This window comes from Diceros bicornis, chromosome 22 (assembly GCF_020826845.1).
Source record: "Diceros bicornis minor isolate mBicDic1 chromosome 22, mDicBic1.mat.cur, whole genome shotgun sequence".
In the NCBI taxonomy this organism is placed as follows: domain Eukaryota; kingdom Metazoa; phylum Chordata; class Mammalia; order Perissodactyla; family Rhinocerotidae; genus Diceros; species Diceros bicornis.
The window spans coordinates 11,740,803-11,766,205 of NC_080761.1; the positions used below are offsets into that span (position 1 = coordinate 11,740,803).

The window sequence follows — 25,403 nt, forward strand, 5'->3', positions numbered from 1 at the left end:
AAGTCAGGCTCTGAGGAAGGCTTTTGTACCTGAAGGAAATCCTATAGGGTAGATTACAACAGACTTCCATTAAAAGCCTCTCCCATTTACTGGGTGAAGAGGAGGGTAAGGGGTGGTGCCCATTCCCCGTTATAGAAGGTTAGGCCAATTTATGACGTAGTGGCAAGGGATAATTTTTCATGATTCATCTCCCTAGTCATTGTCTATCACAAGGTTTCCCCAAGTATGTTATCAAGAGCACTAACTCTGTGGCAAGCCCACAGAAATTGAAACAAAACCAAAACAAAACCAAAAACTAAAAGCTTCTATAGTCAAATATGTTTAGGAAATATTAAACAAGTATAAATAGCTTTCTTTATCTCATCCAAGACGGGATATAGTAGGATTCTTTTCCAAATTCATTTGTGTTTTAGAAATGTATCTGATCACAACAGTATCTTTTCACTCTTTTGAGAAACACGCTCTAACAAGATTATCTCTGATTCTTAAAATCCTTGAGCAGCCAGAGAGCAAGCTGATCTTTCTAAAAGTCATGCTGATAACTGGAGGCAAGCTCTCCTTACCGCCCAGTTCAAGGCTCTCAAAGGCTGCTCTGTTATCTCCAATTCCTGGCTGTTTCTGGATGCTAAAATAGAAAAAACATGCCTCATATCTCTTTCTTCTCCTCTCTTTCTTGAAAAAATTAGAGACAGCTTATATAACCTTGGCCTTCCCCTGAGTATATTGCTGGGATATTCAAAAGCACTCCTCAGTACCTTGTGAGTGGCTTTGTAGCAGCATTTCACATTTTAGATAAACGGGGTTCCTTACTCTTTCTCTAAATCAACTCCTATTTTCTCACTGATTTACATGACAGTTTCAGATGGACCGTTAGTATGTACTTGTTCCTAACAAATTAGTCTTAAGCTTCACTGCCAGCTCCCTTCTTTCCCCCAGTCTTCTCTGCCAGGTACTTACTAATGTATAAACAAACACTTACAAACATGAAAGACAACCCAGTAGGACTCCTTTAGGAATCTTTTTATAAGCTGAAGAGTCCTTTCAAAATGTGAGCGATTCCTCAATAGACCAGACTAGAAAGTCCAGAAGTAAAACCCAAATACATATAGGAATTTAGTATTCACTAAAGGTGGTATTTAAATCCACGCAGAAGAGGTAGTTGAATAAATGGTGTTGAGAGAACTAGGTAGAAATTCAGAAAAAAAGTAAGGTTGAATCTACAACTCTCACCTGACCCAAAATAAATTCCAGGTGGATCAAAGTTTTAACATGAAAAAGACTAAAAAAAAGCATTCCTGTGGCTTGTTACTTGAGCTGACATAATACATGCTAAGCAATGTCCTTGTAAGTGACAGGTCACAATGAAAATTGTGAAAACTTTGGTAGGGAAAGCAGCATCCAACTCTTCCAGAGGCTGGGAAATGGTTAGGCAGAAGAGAGAAAAACGAAAGGATGTTTGCTATTTACATTTTGTCATGACAATAAGAAGCTATTATGTTAATCATGTAATCTAATCGAGTGTGGCATATTTGGGAGACAGTGGGAGCCCTGATGCAGACTAAAGGGAGAGATGTTTGGATATGTCAAGTGGGACCAGATTGCAGAGGTCTTTGAACGCCTAGATGAAGAGTTTACTCTTGGTTCTCTTCTTACTGGGGGCTCCCTGGGGGTTTATGAGCTAGGGGGCAGGCTTTCTCAACCGAGGCACTACTGACATTTTCGGCCAGATAGTTCTTTGCTATGGGGGACTGGCCCTGTGTATCATGGGATGTTTAGCAGCATCCCTGGCCTCTACCTACTAGTTGCCAGCAGCACCTTTCCCTTTTCAAATTGGGATAACCAAAAATGTCCCCAGATATTGCCAAATATCTTCTGGGGAACAAAATTATCACTGATTGAGAACCACTGAGCTCTAGAATGGCAGAATAATTGGTGTGTAAGAAGAACTGTCCAGCTGTGGTTGTGTAGAATGAACAGGAGGTCGGCAGGAGAGGAGCCTGAGAGAATGTATGAGAGGCTGTTCAGGACCATTTTTGTGATCTATTGTTACAGTAAGGCCTCCAATAAAGTACATCTCCCTGTATCCATGACCTAGTATAGTCCCCTCCCACACTGACTTAGGGCTTGGCCATGAAACTTGCTTTGAACAATGGAATATCAGCAAATATGACCCAAGGGGAGGCTTGAAAAGCAATTGTGCACTGGGACTGACTGACCTTCTTGGAACACTGCCACCATGTGACAAAGCTGGTGCTAGCCTCCTGAAGACACATGGTCCAGCAAAAAGCTAGTACCAACTTCCAGACATATGAGTGAGGCCCTCTGAGACCATGCAGCCATAATTAAGCCCCCACAACTACATGATCCCAGGCAAGCCAGCAGAAAAACCGCCCACCTGAGCCCTGCCCAAGCTGATGACAATAAAATTATGAACAAACAAAATGATTGCCGGTTTAAATCACTGTTTGTTGTGTTGTTATGCAATGATAGATAACTGTAATAGTAGGTCTGGAGTAGATTAATATCAGTGGAAATGAGAAGATGTGTACAGGAGACATTTGGAATAATCCATGCTTCTTGATGACTCTTCAGGGAAGGGGCTCAGGGAACGGGCAAAGCAGGTCAAAGAATATAAGAATTTAGAAATGAGTGCAAAGGTCAGAGTGAATTCAGGAAATGAAGTTGCACAAGAAAGTACTTCTTCCTAAGCAGTCAAAAATATGATTAACTCATCTATTTTGAAAAATACAGATATTTATTAATTGCTAACAGTATAGTGACAATAATATTTCAAAGATTCAGTTTAATAAGTATATTTGTAAAGCTTTAAAGGCATTACCAAGCTAGTCACTTTGTACTTTATATGAAAAATCAATCTTTAGAGTAAACAGGAAAGCAGAAAAACTCAAAATCAATAACATTTTTTATTGCATTAATGATAAAATTCATTTCAGTGTATTAGCTGTCCACTTGCATAGACCTATATTCACTTAGCAATTAGATTGCTAAGATCAGGACTCCTAAGGGAATGCCTCTCATAATATACCAGTTAAATCTACAGACGGCGATTATCAGCGGTATTTACAGCTTGACAGATGTTGTGAGTGTTGAGGGTGTGTATTGCATTATTCAAGGAGAAACAGTTCCTCAGATGTTTAGTGCTTAGCTCTATGTTTAAGAACTCTAGCCTGAGGGAAGGTGTCAGTCAAAGCCCCTACTTCATTCTTATCATATTAAAAAAATCAAAGTAATAAGAAATCAAGAGAATCCAGAAGGAGATAAAACGTAAATACAGAGTCATAACTAAAAGAAATGGCAGTAAATAAAAGAAAGTCTAAAAAGTGGAGGGAAGCGATAATGTGAATAAAGCAAAAATAACCCAAACGCATTTTCATAGGCTATGAGAATCACAGAGGGGAACATACACATGTCTTATGACAGAGTGAGGGTCTCTTGGAAATGGAAGGACAAGATTTTTAAAAAAGGATCAAAATGGGTGAATTTTAAAAATCTTGTACCCATTAAGCAGCCAGTATTAAAACAACAATAGCATTGTTGAAATGAGTGTTAAAGATCAAAAGATAACATACATTTGGATATATAATTTCCATAAGACTTGTTCGAAGAAAAAAAAAAAAGCTACCCCAGTCTTGGTTCAAATATTGCTGTCTGCCGAAGATTTTGGTTATTACTTTTCTCTCAGGTTGAGGAGACAAGGACTGAGAAAAATTAATTGGATGTGGGGATCTGGAAGATCTATGTGATTTCTAATGTGTCTTAACTAGCTGGACATGTGTTAAGGAAAGCCAGTAAAATCAGAGAATGAGGTCTTCTGGTAAATTTCGTACTTTGGTTTGTAATAATATTTGTATATACAGAAGTTTACCAATTTTCTGGAATTAGAAGAGAAGAACATATACACAACGTTAACCAATTTGGAATCCTACCCCTACCTTCCTTTTCTTTTTCTATCCAGTTAGCTTCCCACGCTCATGCCAGCTCTTGGCTGTACCCGAGCAAACAGTGTTTACGCCGAAGGGCCTGGCAAACGCTCGTGCGGCACCCCCAGTTCCGGCCGAGTCCCCGACTCGAAGACCCCAAACCCAGGCTCGGGCCAGAGCCCTGCAGGGGAAGCACAGCCGGACCCCCAGAGGCGCGGGAACCAGAGCCGCGAGCTCCTCCTCCGGGGCTGGGCGGAGCCGGGCCGGCCGGGAAAGTGGCGAGGGCCGCCGCGCCGGGCGCTCAGTTTCGGGAGGACGGGCGCTGCTGCGCGGCGCGCGGAGTCGGGGCGCACTCACCCGCTCCCGGGCCGGTGGGGGGCCGCCAGGGGTCCGCGCAGGACCAGCTTCGGGGGGCGCCGCCCCCGACCCGCCCAGGCGCCCGGCCCCTCCCGGACATTCCCGCAAGTGGTCGAACCAGCCAGACTAGCCGAACTCGCCGCAGCTCCCGGCGACAGCAGGTGGCTCCGGACTTCCCGCAGTCGCCGCAGCCGGGACGGGCAGCGCGCCCCGTCGTGCGCCGCAGTCCTCTGGGCCGCTCCCGCCGGGCGGGATGGAGGCGGACGGGGACCGAGGGGAGCTGGCCCGGCTGCGCTCGCTCTTCGCTGCCTGCGACGCGAACCGCTCGGGGCGCCTGGAGCGCGAGGAGTTCGGCGCGCTGTGCGCGGAGCTGCGCGTGCGGCCGGCCGACGCCGAGGCCGTGTTCCAGCGGCTCGACGCCGACCGCGACGGCACCATCACCTTCCAGGAGTTCGCGCGCGGCTTCCGCGGGGCCCTCCGCGGGGGGCGGCGCGGGGGCTGGGGGCCGCGGGACCTCGCGCCCGCAGCGGCCCAGGCGGGGCCCGACCCCGCGGACGGCGAGGAGGACGAGGGCGACGAGGACGCGGCGGCGGCGCTGGCCGCTCCCTGGGGCCCGGCGAGCCCTGGCCTGGCTTGGCAGGACTTCCAGGCGCGACTCGGGGACGAGGCCAAGTTCATCCCCAGGTGCGTGTGTGGGTTGGAGGGCGAGAGGTGGCGATGGTGTTTACTGCCCTCCCTGGGGCGCTGCAGTCTCTCCCTCTTGCACTGTGGAGTGTGCAGACCCACTGGACCCTGCGCTTCTCTGTGAGTTGCTTTTCCCCATTCACTGACTCACTTTAACTTTTCCAAGACGAGATCCCCTAGAGTTAAGGAAAGGGATTGCGTTCAGAGTCAGGGTTTGGGGAGAAAGTTTCGCTTGCTCATTTCTGAGTCCTGCCAGGGGCACTTTTGTTAATTACACCGGCCACAGTGAAATCCGCAGTGTCCGGAGAGTCTTCCCGGACACCGGTTTAGGAGCGCTCCCCACATCTCAAGGTGGCCTGGTTACTTCACCTACTCAAGGCCTGCAGGCTGCTCTCCAGAGCGGCGACCGGGCCATTTGCCAGTTTGGCATCCTCTATAGTAATTTTTGCGTGTGTTTTCCTACGACTAAGGAGATAAAGAGAGACATTGTTGGGCATTCATATTGCTGGACACATACACGTATTCATTGATGCCTGCTCTGTGTTTTACAGAGTTCATTCGTTTAATTTTCAGAATAACCTTGGGGGGTAGACTTTTTTATGTCGGATTGATGGAGAAACAGACCCAGAAATTTAGACCTAAGGACGTTAAGGGACTTGCCCAGTTAATGAAAGAGCAGGGATTTGATCCCAGATGTTGTGAACCGAAAAACTCTCGCTTTTTATATAACAGAATAAAATGATAAAATCATACAATAAATTCTCTATTCCTATGACTTTGACAAAATAACATAATATCAAGTTACTGACTTAATTCCCAGGGGGAAAAAGGATGCCTGCAGGTTCAGGGCATGTAGGGAAAGTTACTCAGGTTTTGCTCTTGGAGATTAATTAGCGTCTCTCCGTGCCCTGGTGTCATGGTATGTCTCCAGCTGCTGCTTCCCTTCCCCCTCCAGCACTTACAAACCTGTTATTGCTGTGAAATGTTTTTCTGCTCTCTGTTTGGATTTCAGTTGAAGTTTTACAGAGCTCTGCTGTCATTATTAAGAGGATCTGAAAGGCCTCATTTTGGTTGGCAGTTCACATATCTGAGACGTAAGACTCAGAAAAGGAAATGGCCCTGGAGGCGTCAGTGGCCTGGCTCACCCATTCACTGCTTACACCTGCAGGGCTGGGAGTCCTCGCTTCCTCCTCCGCCCAGCTCCTCCCTCCAGTCTGGAAAGTGTGGGGAACACTGGGCATGGAGAGTGACTCACTGCTGTTTAAGAGGGATTGTGTAGAGAAAGTGGGTGTGATACTCATCTTTTCTAGTGTTTACAAATGAGTTAAAATGCAGTCTCCACCAGGAAAGTAGAAACATTTAAACATTGCTATATACTAAACTCTTTGGATCATCTTTTGTCTGTAACTTGGTTTGGATCCAGCTAATTAAAAAAGGTAACAATTTTAGGAATAAGGAAAGGTGAGCCCACACCATATTTTATACACACACGCGCACACACACGCACGTGCCTTCACAGTTGTCAAGTCTCAGCAGCAAATATTTGACATTTAACCTTTAAGGCTTAAAACGACCTTCTTAGGATCAGCATACAAACCACGATTTAATATTATTGGTGACAACGCTATTATCGAGATACCTTTCCAGACTCTTCAAAGGTTATTAAATTTAATGGCACTGGTGTCACCTGGTAGACCTGTGCTCTAAGCCCCACCTCCTTCTGATGTGGGATTAATAAGTACAATATTTGCCTTCCTTTACTTGTTTGAGTGGAAAAGAACTAAACTGAGTTGCTTCATCTGATCGTTACCATGGCAGCCATTAACTGTTTTGGTAAATTGGATTGCTTCTGTTCCACTTCCTCATTCAGCTGTTCACCTTCTCTTCCTCTCTTCCAGAAGTGACAAAAATCTTTTGTTATTGATAATGCTGTTACTATTATTTCAGCGAAATTAATTCTGCAGACATTATTGAGTGCCTGTTTTGTGCCAGACACAGACTTAGGTACTGTCCTAGGTCCCTGGGGACAAAGAGAAGGATGAGATGTAGTTCATGCCCTTAAGAAGTTTGAAGTGTGGGTGAAAAAGTTTTCAAAAATTTCCTCAAAGAACAGTTAAAGGCGAGAGGGTTATTTGCAGGAAACTCCATATATTGTGAACATAGCCCATCAGATTGCTGCAAGCAGGAGCTTTCTTTGAAGTCTTGAGTTTTATCTTTTTTTGTGTGTGTGAGGAAGATCAGTCCTGAGATAACATCCGTGCCAATCCTCCTCTTTTTGCTGAGGAAGACTGGCCCTGAGCTAACATCCATGCCCATCTTCCTCCACTTTATATGGGACGCCGCCACAGCATGGCCTGACAAGTGGTGTGTTGGTGTGCGCCTGGGATCCAAACCCCGGCCGCCAGCAGCAGAGTGCGCGCACTTAACCGCTATGCCACAGGGCCGGCCCCTTGAGTTTTATCTTTAAAAAAATCATTTATTTGTCCATTTTACTCCATAACATATTGGGGCTTGTTTTAATATAAAATATTATATTTTCTTTTAATGGGAAAACTTTTTCTCTGGGAAGATGTGCCATTTCAACTGGTGGCTTTCTTTTCCACCTGGCCCTCCATCTTACCTCTAGTGGCATCCTGTCCCATGCCTATCCCAGAGGGTATACATGTCCTATAATATAATAATGCAAATGGTGAAAATAATGAATAATGCAAATAATGAAAATGGTCTCTGGGATGTGTGTCAACACATTCTTAAGTTGGTTTTCTCTTAGAAAACTGAGGGGCTCCTTCCTTTAAAGGCTGGGGAGGGGACTGTCCTGAGCAGTTGTGTGACTGTTAACCTGAGCTGGGCAGGTGCGAATATTCTACAGGGTCAGGATGGGTCGTTACCACTTCCTAGAAGCTGGAACGAGGTCAGCCAGCAGGTGAAATCAGAATGGGCAAGGTGATGTGGTTATGTAAGAGAATTCAGGAAGGAAGATTGTACCGGGCCAAGAAAAGTCCACCAAGTGGGGAGAGAATGTTGGGGGAGAGACAGAGATCAGCTTTGTAATAGCCTAGCCTAGCCAATTTCTGGTGCCAGGGGTGTTACCTTGGTGAAAGGGAGCTTTGTACCCAGTAGGCACTCAATAAAGGTATGCAATAAATGTTTGCTGAGTGAATCGAATAAGCCTGTGTTCTTCCACTCTTTGGTTCATATACTGAGAGTATGGTTAGTTCATGCTGTGTGCGGTTTTATCGTCTCTTTTGTAGATTCCCTCCCTCCCTATTTTTTTAAGTTCCTGGTTGTGGTGTTGGGAGATTGGCAAGGACAGAAGGAAATAGGGTGTGCGTGTGCATTGAGTATTCGACCGGGCAGGGGGATGGCGAGACTCATCTGTCTCCTCTCGTCAGAGCTGAGGCTTCTCAGAGTTTTCTCAGCTCCATTTGTGGCGATTTTTGAGTGTCATTTGTGAATTGATTCACCTTGATAAATTCACTTAGAACTCCACATTCTCACAGACAGAAACGTGAGGATCCAGCTGGCACGGGAATCACAATGAATTTGTGGACGGGCACAGGTTCCTCACTGTAGCCAGATCAGGGATGGACCCAGGGTGGGTGCCTGTGATGAACAGGTGTTTCTGTGATTGGTGACCTGCCAGACAGGGCTGGGGTGGCATTGAATCAGACACCAAAATCGGTCCTGTTCGGTCAGCTGTTTCACATGGTTTGTGACCGTTCTACAAGGTTGAAGGGAAGTCTTTTATTCAATAATTTGGAAACAGGAAATTAAGAAGAGAAGGACCCAAACTACCCATGTGTGAATTGTATATGGATTGTTGAAACAGTTGCCTTCAGCATGTCCACGTGACTATGCTGAGGACTACTAAACTAGAGAGGGAAAGATCGACGGTTGAACACCACCCCACTCAACTAGGACACTCTTAAAAACATGTAGCTACACGCAGGCAGAGGTGTAGCTTCAGGTCTGGTGACGGTTTCTTTTCCATGTCCCCTCCTTGGGTTCCACGTTAGCCCTTTTCAGTCTGTCTTCTTTCATGATGGCGCGGTTGCTTCGGAAGCCCACTTCACTCACATGATAGGGTGCTCGGCAAGATGGGAAGGGGAGGGGGAGATAGAGGCCGAGAAAGAGGTAAACAGAGAGAGGCCTAGAGACATGGAGTGAGAGGACCTGAGAGACGGGGATCTCATCTAGAGCTAGATGGAGAGACACTGATTGATTGATTTGATAGTGCCTCAGTTTCCCCTCTTCCCACTCAATGAGTTTACAACCCTGAGCCAGCTTGGGAGGGGAGAGGCAAATCAGCTCTGCTCTGTTGGATCTCAACTCTTGAGTATCTTCAAAGTGTGAGCATCTTGGTGCTTTGGACTGTGTTTGTAGTGTTTGAAGATAAATACATTTTTTTTTCACTCAAATGGCCAGTAATATGTGGTGCTCATCCAAGGAGATGAAGACTTGTTCTAGCCTTGAGGCGCCATAGTGAGTTGGACCCAGTCCTGGAAGAGGTTCAAGGGTGTTTTGACTGTGTGTGATATTTACCTTCGCACTGGCTTTGGGACCCGTCTGTGCACTAGCCATGGGCTTTCCGGAGATTCTCTGCCTTTTCTGGAGTCAGAACTGGGGTCTGTGTATCTATCTCTTTATTTTCTTACTGTTGCTGGTCTGTTGCTTTTGTTTTTTTCTCTTTAATGTATCCCTGTCATGATTACATGTGTCATTACCCTGCTGCTGAGTGGGAGAAACCTGTCTGTTAAGAAAACCACATTTTACCTTGAACCTTCTAAGCCTTGCCCCTGGGCCTGGGAGGAGTCCATGCATGGCTTAGTTTTATGGACTCTACTTGCTGATGGGGTCCCCTTCTGGTTCTGATATTTGAATTTTATCTCAGGGTAGTAATTTCTTTTTGGCCTTCTGGCCCTAGGAAGGTACCCTGGCTTTCCTGTCCTCAGAGGACTGTCAATATTGGCCATATGGGCAGTGGCCTGCTCTGACCCTCAGATCTCACTCATTGTTCAGAGCTTTCCTCTCAGGTTTTGATGAGAGATTATGTATTCTGCCCTCATGGTGTGGGCAGAAAGAAAAAGGCTTAACATGGGGTGGCATTGGGAAGACTGCACTCCAGGAACCAGAGACTCTGTAGCTTGTCTTGTCACCTGAAGCGTTGATTTACTTCTCTCCCGAATCACTGTTCCTATTCGCGGTCATGCTGTGAATTTGTGCACACAAAAATCTTTACCTGTTTCCTGATTTCTGCCCAGGTTACATAGTCTTATTTCATTTGTAAAATGCAAGTGGCTGCATCATGCTAATAGGCCTTGAATGGAGGTTTGGAAGCTAACGGCTGAAAGGAGAACGTTTAGGTGATGGGAGAGGTTGGAATGCCATATGATTGAAGTGTCTGGGTTTTTTCCTAAGATGGTATATATACAGTATACACCCTTGCCTCATGTATATCTCGTGAAGCTTAGGTAGCACTTGACTGCAGTTTGTAGTTGGAAGGAAGAAATGGAGAGATTATTTATCGCGGGTATTCAGGCTGCTTCTATCTTGACTGTATTAGTCCCATATCAGGTTGTAAAATGGAAAGTAAACACGATTTCCCAGAGGGAAGCTGTGATGATGGAATGTACATATGACACATATGGGTTCCATGCAATTATTTCCTCAAGCACCCAATTTCATTGCTTCAACTTGTAAATATTTGGGTTTTTCCAAATTATAATTGCTTTTGTCAGGGTAATTATAAAAAGAGAAAAGTGAATTTTAACTCTTGAGGCCTTAGTCTATATGTCTTATAAAAACAAGATACACAAATGCAGTAGCTCAAACATGTTTAATTCTTTCTCTAATTCGCTCAGTATTGATGTCCCGCCGGGGTCCTAGGCGCTAGTGAGAATTCATAGACCTGACGCTGACCTTCAAGGAGGTAACTGTCTCACCTTCTTAAGTATCTAGGAGTTTCTGATAACCAAAGGACCTGGAATGCAGTATAATGAATGGAAAAATGCCCCTGGCATATACCGTGCACTATGGACATTTTATGTCAAGAGTGTTTCTCAAATCGGGGCCACAGACCCTTCGGGGTCTTTACATATATACTTGGGAGTCTTAGAAGACTAAACATTTTTGTTTTCGTTTTGATGAAATATAAAACAAGTTAATTTGAGCACATTTGGAATCACCTTGGATGACTCCTGCATTACGGATTTGGCTACACAATTTCAAAACCTGCCTCTGTGTTTCAGATTGTGCAGCGTCCGGCAGCACTGCATTCCTCGTCGTGGGCTGGTGAGGAGGGCAGGGCGGTGGGCTCAGTGTGTGAATGAGGTGTTCATGTAAATCTAAAGTGACTCACAACACAGTGTTGGATTGTCTTGGTCTCAATAGAGCATGTTGGGAGAACGGGGTTTTGATCTCGTAAGTGTGCTCAGGAGAGCCCCTTGCAAGCTGCGGGGACCGTGCTGACACTGGCTGCGGTGATTTTGTTTCAGTTAGAAGTGCATCCTCTGTCAGATTAGATGAATGTTGCTAATTCTGATTTCATTGATTTTGTAAATGTGTATTGGTCTTAAAAATGTTTTGAGCTCTAAGTATAAGGAGTTTATATCTGGTTTATGTTTGTTCATAGTTAAGTAATGTGATATAAACAATATTTATGTCACTCTGGAATCCATAGGAGATATTTTCTGCATGTTAATCGAGTGTGAGAAATACTGTTCTACAAGGACTTGAAATCCTCGAGAACTATATAGGATTCAAAACATTAGTTTCTCTATTTTTCGTTGCTTGTTGATCGTGTCTGTTATTTACATTGAGGGCATAAAACAGTGGAAGAAGTTCATCTTAAATTGTTCCCAGTCTTGTCATTTTTCCACAGAAGAAACTCTTCTTACCTTTTTCGTATGTCAGTCCTTCCTTCTTTCTGCCTGCCTTCCTTCCTTCCTGCCTTCCTTCCATCCAGCCTTCCTTACTTCCTTTAAAAAACATTTTTTCGTATCCATATGCGCCTGGGACTGTGCTAGGCACTGGCTGCTTTAAAATAGTATCCTGTCAAAAATCAGAGTTCCTTGGCCCGTTTCTCTCTATCCAGAGGTGACAACACCAGTGGGGTATAGAGTGGGAAGAGTCACGAGGTGGATGGTCTGGGTCTAGCTCTCTCCAGTCGTCAGAAATCAAGCAGACCAACAAATCAGGGCATTTCCTCCTCTCTTCAATAGAGAAGTTATGTCCATTTATCCCCTGTGGTGGTGTTACAGTTCCAGCCAGAGAGACTCGAGGCCCCTGTCACATGATTTCCACGTTCCCTTCTCTCTTTATCCCGTGGGCGGCTGATGTAATGGAGGGGCTTACAAACTCAGAGGCCTCTGGGGCTGGATGGGTAACACTGACCCGATGGAGTGGTGTCTGGACCCAGTACCAGCCTCTGCTTCATCTGCTGGGGGAGCAGACAGCTGCTGCCATGCCAGATGTAGGCCCACTGTTGCCAGCAATGCCAGCTCATAAAAGATGGTGGAAATTTCCAATTTTGCATACTCTGTGAAGTTCAAAGCACGGAGGTGGGAAAGATCCCATTTCCAGTTTGCATCCTCTGTTTCCCACTTGTGAATGTGCCCTGGTAAATGCACGTGTCAGGTGTGATCTTGCTCTGAAGATCCATGTGAATGTGAGCAAGTGGTTCGAGGGCACCTAGCCTAGAACTTTAATCGTGCTACTTCTTCCCCTTCCAAGTTTGTGGGATAGGATTTTGACCCAAAGATAGTCTATCTTCACTCTCTTTTTCGCTCTTGAATGTTATTGTGCTTTTCAGAGTTAGCTTGTTCAGGCTCAACAGATGTTGAGTGTATACAGTATTTTCTACCTCCAGGTGAGGCTGCCCTTGTAGGTGTGTCCTGGGGGAGGAGGGCACTGGGATGCCCAGAGCACCTTTTACCGTGGTGTATTTCCTTCTCTTCATTTGAAGCTGGAAGTACTTGGCTGTCACAGTTTTAAGACATGTGAAAAACCAATTGGAATGGAATGATTTCTGATGAAAAGTAAGGGAATTTAGTTGTGAGAGGTCATTTGGAATATTTCATCCTTTAGGGAAAAAATTTTTTATGGGGATGTGGAGATGCTCAACATCACTAATTATCATAGAAATGCAGATCAAAAGCACGATGAGATATCACCTCATAGCTGTTAGGATGGCTGTTATCAGAAACAGAAAGTAGTAAGTGCTATTGAGGATGTGGAGAAATTGGAACCCTTGTGCACTGTTGGTGGGAATGTAAAATGGTGTGACCACTATGGAAAACAATATGGAGGTTCCTCAAAAACTTAAAAATAGAATTACCATATGATTCAGCAATCCCACTTCTGGGCATATATCCAAAAGATTTGAAATCAGGATCTTGAAGAGATATCTGCACTCTCATGATCATTGCAGCATTATTCACAATAGCCAAGAGGTGGAAACAGCCTAAGTGTCTATTGACAGATACATGGATAAAGAACATGTGGTATATACACATAATGGAATATTACTCAGCTTAAAAAAGAAGAAATTCCTGCAGTGTGTGACAACATGGATGAACCTTGAGGACATTATGCTAAGTGAAATAAGCCAATCACAGAAGGACAAATACTGCATGATTCCATGTATATGAGGGATCTAAAGTAGTCAAACTCTTAGAAACAGAAAGTAGAATGGTGGTTGCCAGGGGCTGGGTTGGGGTGGGGCAGAAATGGGGAGTTGCTCTTCAGTGGGTATAGAGTTTCAGTCATTCAAGGTGAAAAAGTTCTGGAGATCTGCTTTACAGGAATGTGCATGTAGTCAACAATACTGTACTGTACACTTAAAATTTTGTTCAGAAGGTAGATTTCATGTTTTATGTTTCTTAACCACAAGAAAAACAAACGTTATGGAAATATGACTTTTTTTTTTCAGAGATAAGAAATTTGAATAGCTACAAAAGCTCTGTGTCTTGTATTTTTTTGGAGCAGTCTCAAATACAGGTTCTGTCAACCTTTGCGCCTTAAATGTACTCATACCTGTCAGGCCTTGTCTTGTTTTTAGGTGACCAAGTAGAAACACTCAAGATAGTGACATTCTGAGAGCTCCTCCCAACCACACAACCAAAGGGCAACCACTCTCTTCGATTTCAATATTCTGGATTTAGTTTGGGGACATTTTGGGGATGCTCGTCTATGATACCCCATTGTGATAATTTACAACTATAAAATTATGGAGCGTGCTCAAGTGGCCATTTTGTTATAATGGTATCTTTGATGAAGAATGGTTTTTGAATGTTTGGATATAAAGTGAGAAAGTGCAAATGAGTTATTCATTCTGCAATCTGAATGCTGGGGTGAAAGTACCACCTGCTGCGGGCCACCTGTGCTCCCTGGTCCAGAGGTGGACAGGCTTGGGGGAGGGTGGGGCGGCATTGGCTGACTTGTTGCCCATCTACTTAGGCATGTTGGCTGAACCATTTCATCCCTTGACGTGACAGGTAATTCTCTCTTCTATAGAACAGTTACAGTCTGCTCTGGGCTGATGTGGCAGAATTCCTGAAGAGTCAGCTGACTTTTGCTTAGAAAATCCATGTTTTAGGACATTCATGTGTCATGTTTTCTGACGGACATGCTATAAATTAGTGTTAGTGCTTGTGATGCGAAATACTTTTTCTTTTCCTCCTTGGGCATCTGTTGGCATAGCTTGTACTTCAGTCTGGCAGGTATGGCTAGCTTGGGGATATGTATAAATGAATTATGGTGTGGGCATTTCTGCTCTAACATAGTGTGTGCTTTCCAGAAAAACCTAATATTCTGCAAACACACACACAGGGCATATGAAAAAAAAAAAAGTAAGGATGGATTGACCTCTCAATATCTGTACAACTTTATAACCGGCATACTCAAAAAACTTGTAACAATGCTAATAAGATACTAGCACAATAAAAAAAAAAGTCACGTTAGATTCTTCATAGACATAGAAATACAACAGTCCCGAATACCTGTAGATGTTTTAAAAAACGAAAATATAGGATTTTGCAGTTTTTTATTTTTTGAGAGTGAAGGTAGCTTGATGGAAGGAGGTATACAGGTTGTGGCTGCTGAGTTATGGGGACAAGGACAGAAAGCACAAAGATCTGAGAGAACCAAGACAAAGAACGTGGACAGTCTGTGCCAAGAGGAAGACCCCAGGCGAGTGGGCACTGTGTCCAGCAGTGTGTCCACGTGCAGCCTGCCGCCCTCAGCTATGGTGATGGACTTGCGTTTGGCGGCTGTCACTTGGGGGTGCAAAGCATTAACATGCTGGGAAATACGACTTCCACTTGAACATCAGGGAAGTGGTGACCTGATGACCTAGGGAATGAGCTAACTGATACTGTAGGAACATGCCTTGTGGCAGAGCAGTCCTGTCTTGAGTCCAAATTCATGAGAGGCCCGAGCAAGACACAAAGCTTGGAATGAGTGGAATGAATGTTAGATTGATTCTGTGTATACAGACTTGGAGGGTTTATCTTGGTTTAGATGGATAACGCATCGCCTCTCTCCTAGTAGATCACAGTGAATCAGCTGTCTTTAGGCTAACAAGGATCTGTCAGTCCACAAAAGTCCACAGATCTATCACACAGGCTGTTACAATCCTAATGAACCCTGGCGAGAATTAAAGTATTATGGTATAGCCAGGCATTTGGGGCCTTAAAAAGTGACGTACTCTGTCAAATGATATTTAATATTAAAGTTATTCAGCAACTGAATAAGAATTCAGTTCTTACTGAATTCAATTTTTTCAATTGAATAAGTTGAATAATCTTATTCAGCTCTTTTAGGCAGCGCTGCATATATTCACTGTGAAGCTGCTGCATTTGTTTATGTGTGATTAGCCCCAACGAAAGTGCAGTGATTTAAGCCACTGCATACCTTAGGATTCTCTAGAGAAACAGAACCAATAAGATATGAATGGGTGTGTGTGTGTGTGTGTATGTGTATATATATATGAGAGATATATATAGATGTAGATTATAAGAGAGATTGAGAGAAAGAAATTTATTGAAAGGAAATGGCTCACACACTTGTGGAGGTTGATAAGTCCAAAATCTTCAGGGTAGGCCGGCAGGCTGGAGACCCAGGGAAGAGTCGATGTAGCAGTTGGAGTCTGAAGGCTGTCTGCTGGCAGAATTCCCTCTTCAGTGGGGGAGGTCAGTCTTTATCTTAAGGTCAACAAACTGCCCACATTCTGGAGGGTCATCTGCTTTCCTCAAAGTCTGCTGATTTAAATGTTAATGTACAAAATACCTTCACAGCAACATCCAGATATGTATGATGCAATATTTGAGTACCGTAGCTTAGCCAAGTTGACACATAGAATTAACCATCACAGCCACTAAGAAACTTTTTCAGATACTGTCAGTTTTTGAGATTCCCTATATCATGGGAATCAGTTTTGAAAAGATCAGACTTTTTTTTTTTTGTATGAGGAAGATTAGTCCTGAGCTAACATCTGTGCTCATCTTCCTCTACTTTATATATGGGATGCCTGCCACAGCATGGCTTGATAAGCAATGAGTAGGTCCACGCCCAGGATCCGAACCCGTGAAGCCTAGGCCACCTGAGCAGAGCGCCCGAACTTAACCACTACGCCACTAGGCCAGCCCCGAGACATTTTTTTTTTAATGCTTCCAGCTTATAAAATATGTACCAGAAACCTTTCAAATATTTATTTGAATCTGGAAAAATTCCTATACATATGTTATATTCCTCCTAAACCCCTTCCAAATGCCTAAATATTTCAAAACAACATACCAAACCTCTGGAGCAACTTTAAAGTTACTAACATTTTTCTATCTGCCAAGAAAAGACTTGCCCTATGTGTGTTTATGGCTCTGAGATGCCCCTCTGGGAGAAGAGGGCTTATCATTCACCTTGTCTCCACCCTTCCATTCTCACCCTGCAATCACACTCTTCATCAAAATATCTGTACTTCCAAAGCTACTTACCTCACAGAAGAGACATCTTGGACTTAAGCAGCCTTGGCCATCTGGAGAGCCATGCCGCCATGTTCCTTTGCTGCTCCTTCTCAGGCAGACTAACTGCTTGCTCACGTCCTTTATGGCAAAGGCATTATGCCGAGGAGTCCAAAGGCTGAAGTTGTAATGAGAAACAGTAAGAAATTCCTTAGAGTGAGAACAGCTTCTTCTTCTGCTGTCCCCACCTACTAGTTTTTGTCCTTGAGTTAGTAGTTGCTAACAGTTTGAAAGGCATAGGGAAGCCCAGAGGTCTTCCACCAGATATAGGTCCTAAAATTCAGCCATACCAAATCTGCTAGTTCCGTGGTTATGTTCCCAGGATGAGGCATTATTCAGTGTCCAGGAGCTCAGCAGACACTGGTTTTAAATCCGTCTTTTCTCAGACATTGCTACTCAAGGGCGTCAGGCCAGCAGCACTGGCAACCCCTGGGAGCTGTTCTAGAAGTGCACACTCTTAGCCCTCTCCACAGACCTCCTGAAGCATCTGCATTTTAACAGGATCCTTGGGTGATTTGTGCACATATTAAACTCTGCTGAGGAAATGAGAAATGAGGGTATGGGATGTGGCCCCATTTGGTCGAGAGTTGCTTTTACAAAAGTAGAAAAGACCTAGAAAGAGAATGTTGAACTGAGGTAGAGAAGGTAAACTTCACGTACTTCCAGATTTTGCCTTGGGTTGCCTCTGGTTATTTGAAATCTGAATTGTGAAGTATTCGTGACTGAATTTACCACGAAGATAAGTAATTTATATTTCATCAAGTATATTGTGTATTTTGTGACTGTATTTTTCAAAGACACATACAGCAAAGTGCTCAGAGCCTTAGCGGACAGCTTGCTGAATCTTCACAGACGGAATGCTCGCATCATTAGCATCCAGAGCAAGAAACAGAACATTGCAGAAGGCCCTCGGTGTTCCATTCCAGTCATCACAGCCCCCGCCCCAGGGCAGTCATTATCCTTGGTCTGTTTTCTTTCTTACATACTGGGGCTTGGCTTCTTGTATCAGTCTTATGTTTGTGAGCTGGCAGTTGTAGGTCTGTCATTTCCATTGCTATAGAGTATTCACTGTGTGAAGATTGACTATAATTTATTTATCCATTTTACTATTATTCATGGCCATTTGGGTGATTTCCACTTTGTGGCTATTACAGATAGTGCTGCAATGAGCAGTCTGTCATCTGTCTTTCGGTAAGCATATGGACACATACAATGCATTGCTTTTAATAATTGTTTACAAAATACTTTAAGCTTTCCTTGCTAGCTCAGGGTCCTCATTATGAAGTCTGGTGTCATCCTGGCTATAGTAGAGTGATCTGCCCAGGATCTGGGGAGATGGTAGCCCAGCTTGACTTTTTGAGTTCCGGTATTCGTTTCTTGATCTTGTTGTCAGGCTGCCAGGTTATAATTGACTATTGTCATTTCTTCTGTCCTTCCTGGGTACCTTCATTTGATGACGATTCAGAGAGCAAATGATCAGATATATTAGAACTACATTTTAAAACCCCTGTTGGAATGCAGGTTGCTCCTTTGCCAAGCAGGGGTGTCTCAGCTGTTTTTCCTTCTTTCCTGACTTTCAACCTTCTTTTGGATTCTACATGGTGCCAGATACCTGAGTTTCAGATGGCTGGAGTGCTGCCATTATTTTGAAATTATTATTTTTTTCAGTTTTATTCCTTTTCCATTTGTATTCACATTTTAACTCCTTTTCCCATTTTGTTCTTATTGAAAGTTCCCCAAAGTAGACACTGTAGTACTAGATTATCTCTGTAGAAATTATGCCATTTGGAAAGATAAGCACACAACATGGATTTGTATTATTATGAATCCATATAAAAAGTAGACATCTAGCCAAGAGTGGCAGTGGGCTCGTGCCGAGATGCACCCACGGGAGTCTGGCAAGATATGGGCTTGCGCCTCTGTCTTCGGTCCCCAGCCCAGTAGTTGGTCATTTTAATCATTTTTAATGCTCACTTTTTGAGTATTGGGGAAATGCTACAAAAACTATACATGGAGGTAAACAGACACTATGGCTTTGTGGGTTCTCCTTGTCCACTCAAGGGAATTATTGTAATAACTTTATTAACAGCTCCTTCTTCAGTACTTGGATTGAAAGCAACATTTGGCATTTATTTCCATTTCGTTTAGTAGCTTTTGGGCCAGTTGTATCTGCCTGGAGGGGATGTCATCCATGCAGGTGAGAGAGGAGGGCGGCTCATACCACAGGGACCCAGGACTGGAAACCAGGGAAGAGTAAAGATTTGGGATGGAAAATATAAACTGAAATAAAAGTAAATACCCAGCTCACTGAAATTGCTTTTTCCTTATCTGATGACCCAGTGCGTTAAGATGATGACTCAATTAAGAGAAGACCGGTTTTGCTTTTCTTAGTGGTTGAGACCAGATTCCTACAGGAGATAGTGTTTGCAAATCTGACAGCTCTTTGCTCTTTCAGTGGGCTGTGGCTCTGGGAGCTCAAAATGGACTAGTTTTCAGGACAACTGATCCTGGCATAATGTGAAAAAGTCACATTTTAATAGGATTTTTGGCTACCTTCTTTTTTTAATCACATTCCTGAAAATCACCCTTCGGTTCTTCAGAAAATCAAATGAAAAAGTAATTAAACTTTCCTGCAGGTTGCTGGGAGAGCAATGAAGTGGACCGTTGATGAGCAGTGGAGTGTATCTCGGGAAGCTTCTGCCTTGTGGAAAATACGCCCCAGGCACCATTGAATGAGACCAAGAGCCTCTCACAGGGTCTTAACTGTGGAAATGTTGAATTAAAGATGTCGTCATTTTATTTTAAAGGGGAAATGTGTTCAAGAAAATTTGTAAGAAAATCTCTACAACTAATTTTGCTTTAGTTTAATAGTTTTGGTCTATTTTTTTGCGTAAAACAGAGAGACTGGAAAACCATTATTGATTTATCTGTATGTTTAATGGTTAGGTAGCAAGGTAGGTAGGTAAAAATCAATGATTATTAAAAGTAGATTTTACAAAATTCTTTCTATAACATGTTTTTTTTTTTGTACAGTAACTGAACAAACACTGCTGTGTATACAAATAGTTTTAATTTAAGATAGTTCAAAGATGTTGTCAGAGGAAAAAAATTCTTGTTTAATTGCATGATCTTTCACAGCAAACTCTTGTAACCATTGAGAGAGGCTTTTAAGAAGCCAGAGCAGGTTGTATACAATCTCCAACAGATTTTCTTGCCAGTGTCATCTGTACTCAAGCCTAAGGTCGATATTTAGCTGTTAAAGAAAATGTGAACAGCTTAGGCATTAAACAGTTATCCTTCTATAATATCAATAATAATTTAGATTTAAATGCCAATCATTCAATAATTAGTAGTTGGTGTTCAAATATATTAAATGTTAATTCAAGAAATTTATTTATAGTATTGGCATTAAAACAGACATAGAGATCAATGGAACAGAATAGAGAGCCCAGAAATAAACCCATTCATATATGGTCAGTTAATTTATGACAGAGGAGCCAAGAACATACAATGGAGAAAGGAAAATCTCTTCAATAAACGGTGTTAAGACAACTGGGCAGCCACATGCAAAAGCATGAAACTCGGCCGCTGTCTTACACCATACACAAAAACTAAGTCAAAATAGATTAAAGACTTGAACATAAATCCTGAAACCATAAAACTCCTAGAAAAAAACATAGCTGGTAAGCTCCTTGACATCGGTCTTGATGATTTTTTGGATCTGACTCCAAAAGCAAAGGAAACAAAAGCAAAAATTGACAAGTGGGACTATATCAAGCTAAAAGGCTTCTGCACAGCAAAGGAAACCATCAACAAAATAAAAAGGCAACTTACAGAATGGGAGAAAATATTTGCAAATCATATATCTGATAAGGAGTTAATATCGAAAATATATAAAGAACTCATATAACTCAACAACAGAAAAAGAAACAATCTCATTTGAAAAATGGGCAGAGGATCTGAATAGACATTTTTCCAAAGAAGACATACAGATGGGCAGCAGGCATGTGAAAAGATGCTCAACATCACTAATCATCAGTGAAATGCAAGTCAAAACCACAGTGAGATATCACCTCTCACCTGTCAGAATGGCTATTATCAAAAAGACAAGAAATAACAAGTGTTGGCGAGGATGTGGAGAAAAGGGAACCCTTGTGCATTGTTGGTGGGAGTGTAAATTGGTGCAGCCACTATGGAAAACAGTATGGAGTTTTCTCAAAAAATTAAAAATAGAGCTACCATATGATCCAGCAGTTCCACTGCTGGGTATTTATCCGAAGAAAATGAAAACACTAATTTGTAAAGATATCTGCACCTCCATGTTCGTTGCAGCATTATTTACAATAGCCAAGATATGGAAACAACCTAAGTGCCCATTGATGGATAAATGGATAAAGAAGTTGTGGTATATATGTACAATGGAATACTATTTAGCCATAAAAAAGAATGAAATCTTGCCATTTGTGACAACATGGATGGACCTTGAGGACATTATGCTAAGTGAAATAAGAAAGACAGAGAAAGACAAATATTGTATGATTTTACTTATATGTGGAATTGAAAAACAAAACAAAACCAGACTCATAGATAAAAGAACAGATTGGTAGTTGGCGGGGGGCGGGGATTGGAGTGGTGGGCCAAACGGGTGAAGGGGAGCAAGAGATACCAACTTCCAGTTATAAAATTAAGTGGTGGGGATGTAATGTACAGCATGGGGACTATAGTCAATAATGTATTAACTTTGTATGATGATGGAGGGTAACTAGACTTACTGTGCTTGTCATTGCGCAGTGTAAACAAACGTCGAATCATGATGTTGTACACCTGAAGCCAATATAATATTGTATGTCAATTATACTTCAATAAATGAACAAACAAAAAACCCACAAATCTGAGGTGGAAGGGAGAGAAGTGGCCTCTGCATATCAGAAATATTAGTTACAAATCCCAGCAGGACAGAGAGTTTCTCAAGTTGACAATTTTTGACTCTTTCAGTTTCTTAGTGTAGGTTATGTAGCAAATATTGGGCACCTCCCTTGTGGGAAACAATGTGAGAGGAGAAAAGGGAAAAATAAATGAAGGCGAAGGCAGCCAGCGATGGAATAGTATTTGTTACGGTCTTGCCTGTAGAGTTCAGATGCAATCTGGAGTGCTTTCTAGAATCTCCTCCCTCTCACTGTGTTCAGAAGGGGATTGGCACTTTTTAGGTTGGCAGTGAGATTTCCCATAGTTCGTCTCATCCCTGACCCTCTGCCTGGCCTGGTTCATCTCCTCCTGCCTCACTGCTGCCTGCTTTACCCTCTCTGAGTCAGAGTCTTAGCCTGCCTCAGATCCAGTACAAAACTCTGTCTTCTCCAGTTCACCTCCCACTGAGTCCTCCTCCCCCAGCCCCCTGGCCTTGTTCATTCATTAATGCAGGATCTGTTGCAGGTCAGATCTCTGGGTGCTGCAAGTGGTATGGAGGCTGACAGGATAACTAGGAAGGTCAACATCCACAGAAAACTCAGTACACAGAGCTTCAGATAAAGTGTGGCAGGGGATCTGAAGGGAAAGGATTTCTTGTGGTTGGAGCAGTCGGGGCAGGCTTCATGGAGGGGGCGACTTTTGGGAGAGCCTTATCTGATGTGCAGAGTTTGATTTCTAGAGAGGAAATACATAAGGTTTTGATTTTAATCAGAGACTGTTAATATAATATACTTTGACTAGAAGCTGTTTTCCAACTGTTTTCAGTCTCAAAAATGGAAAAAAGTGTTAAGGGATGGGATGATGTGAAATTGACTGAGGTAACATGTTTGATCTGAACATTGTCTCCTTTGTTGAAAATTTATGTATTGTGTGTTGAGCATGTGCAAAATACTTGAGGGTGGTGGGCACCTAAGGGTGCCTAGAAGATGAGAAGGGTGAAGGAAATGAGATGAAAAGTAGAGTGGCCGTGGAATTGATTCTCCAAACCAGAATGTTCTTGTGAATAAAATGAGAGGAACTAATATACTTAAAATTCTCTAGTTTTATTGAAATATTATTTTATTGTCTGAAAAATTGCTTTTATTATATACACAGTCCTATAAAATAGTTCTATTCCTAAAGTTAAAAAAATTATTTCTAAAAGATATAAAAACTTTATTTACATTAAAGCAAAGAAAATCTTTATATCAATTATGTGAACATTAAAAAAATTGCATAAGCAGAATAGTTTCAGAAAATGTTCAAGTATTTTAATCAGTTATGTATTCATGTCTATCTCTAATACTTTTCTGAAGAAAGTATCTTTTTTCAATGTGGTCTTATGCTTTTTTCCCCCATAAAATTGCTTGTAATCTTCTTTAGAGTTACATTTTATGATTATTAAATGTTAAATAGTTGACATCAGCAATTGACTTTTCTGTAGATCATCATGTTTTTCAGTAAGAAAACATTCTCTGTACAAGTGCTGAGATAAAAGGGTAGAGAAAATTCTGTGCTAAGCTTAGAGCAAATACTGATAAATGGAAGATATTCTCAATTTTGCTTAGTTTTAGTATTGACGTGGAAATATTGACATAAGTAAATATTTCAGCCCATGGTTGTCACAAGTTCTGTTTTTGCCTCCCTTCAAAGTACTTTCTTTGACAAATATTTGACAAGTTTCTTAATTTTTATAAGCTAAGACTTGTCAAATAAGTTGTCTCCATTAATGGTTCTTGAATGTTTTCCCATACTTAGATGCTTCACAATTGTAGGCCTTTTCAATTTCATTTTATTTTGGTACATAATATAAATTTAACCAAGTGAAAATATGAGGCATCCATCAAAAAGCGTTTCCAGTAAGTTGAGATATTCCAAATCAGAATTGGAATTTTGGAGCTAAATCGTACAACATTTGAGCTCTCATCATACAATCTGTGTAGTTCCTCAGTGTCTTCCTGTTTTCACTTAATTCCAGTCTGTTTACAGCTCCAGAAGCTGAAGGTAGTTTTTATAGCTCCCAGTGTTGGCTAGTTTGATAAAAGTTTTCCAACAGATTTTGAACAAAATGTAATGAAAACTTAGAGGAATAGTTTACCAAAAACATAGAAGGATTTGCTAAGTAGTTCTTCAAAGGTGCCGACATTCCCAAAGCCCGGTTGATTCTAGGCCACAAAGAGAGAAAGTAACCACCGCAAAAATGTTTGGATACTGTAACCATATGTGTAAATATCTTTGAAATTTTGACAGCTGCGGCTTCTGTTTCAATCGGTAGAATATCAAAGCCAGTCTGGATGCAATTGTAAGCTCCACCACCAATTCCAGCTACGCTTCTCCTTCACAGATTTCTTAATTCAATATGAATTTGATATTTACCACAGTGCTTGACACTTATTTTTCACTGAATTTGTAGTAGTATTCATACTAAGGTTGGATGTTTTACCTTCAACAGAATGGACTTCCAGAAGCCTGACTTTGATTCCGTGAAGTGGATGGAAGAAATCAAACCGTTGTTGGAATTAACTGATTTTCTTTTTGAAGCATCTGATCAGACTGATAGAAAACTAGCCTCGTTTACCTTTGTGAAGTTCTTTTTCTGCGAATGGAGATAACATAAACAGCTGTCATCTCACTATTTGCATTTGTGCAAGAAAACTTGGAATTGAAATGCACAGAATCAATTTAGAGGAACAGTCCTTTGATCTAAGGGAAAAGTCATGCTTCCCAGGTGGTGCATAAGTGAACCTCCTGCAGCTGCGTCAGGGAAACTGTAGACTCTGAATATAGTTTTCTTAAGACATAGATGCTGATGCTTCAGGAGATTTGTGTCTTGCTTTTCATGTGATTAATGATATCACTGTAGTCCACTATGGTGGAGGATAAATGTTGACATTTTTTTAATAAAGTTATTTTCTTTAGAATTATTTTAGATTTACAAGAAAATTGTGAAGATAGTACAGAGAATTCCCACATAACCTGCACCCACTTTCTCCCATTATTAAAGCTTGCATTGGTGTAGTACATTTGTTACAATTAATGAACTGGTGTTGATACGTTATTATTAACTAAAGTCCATACTTTATCCAGATTCCCTCAGTTTCCCCTTAATGACCTTGTTTGTTTGTTTGTTTGTTTGTTTGTTTTGGTAAGGAAGATTAGCCCTGAGCTAACATCTGTGCCAATCTTGCTAACATCTGTGCCAATCCTCCTCTGTTTTGTGTGTGGGACACTGCCGCAGCATGGCTTGATGAGCCGTGCATAGGTCCGCACCCAGGATCCGAACCTGCGAACCCTGGGCCACCAAAACAGAGCATGCAAACTTAACCACTACGCCACCAGGCCAGCCTCCCTAATGACCTTTTTTTTATCCCATCTAGGATTATATTTAGTTGTCATGTCTCCTTAGGCTCCTCTTGGCTGTGACACTTAATATTTCGAGCAAGTTACACATTTATCACTATCT

General features: G+C 42.3%; 1 protein-coding gene across 3 annotated transcripts in view; it reads left to right on the top strand.

The window, feature by feature from the left end:
• Positions 1-4,271: 4,271 nt before the first annotated feature.
• The window catches only part of RASEF (RAS and EF-hand domain containing), a 70,482-nt gene continuing 49,350 nt past the window's right edge, over positions 4,272-25,403 (top strand). The window contains exon 1 of one of the 3 annotated variants that reach the window (XM_058565588.1): positions 4,272-4,982. In XM_058565588.1, coding sequence (XP_058421571.1) covers positions 4,552-4,982 — 431 coding nt within the window. In that variant the 5' untranslated portion in view covers positions 4,272-4,551. The remainder of the gene's footprint in view (positions 4,983-25,403) is intronic. The other 2 variants (XM_058565587.1, XM_058565586.1) reach the window with 2 other exon arrangements.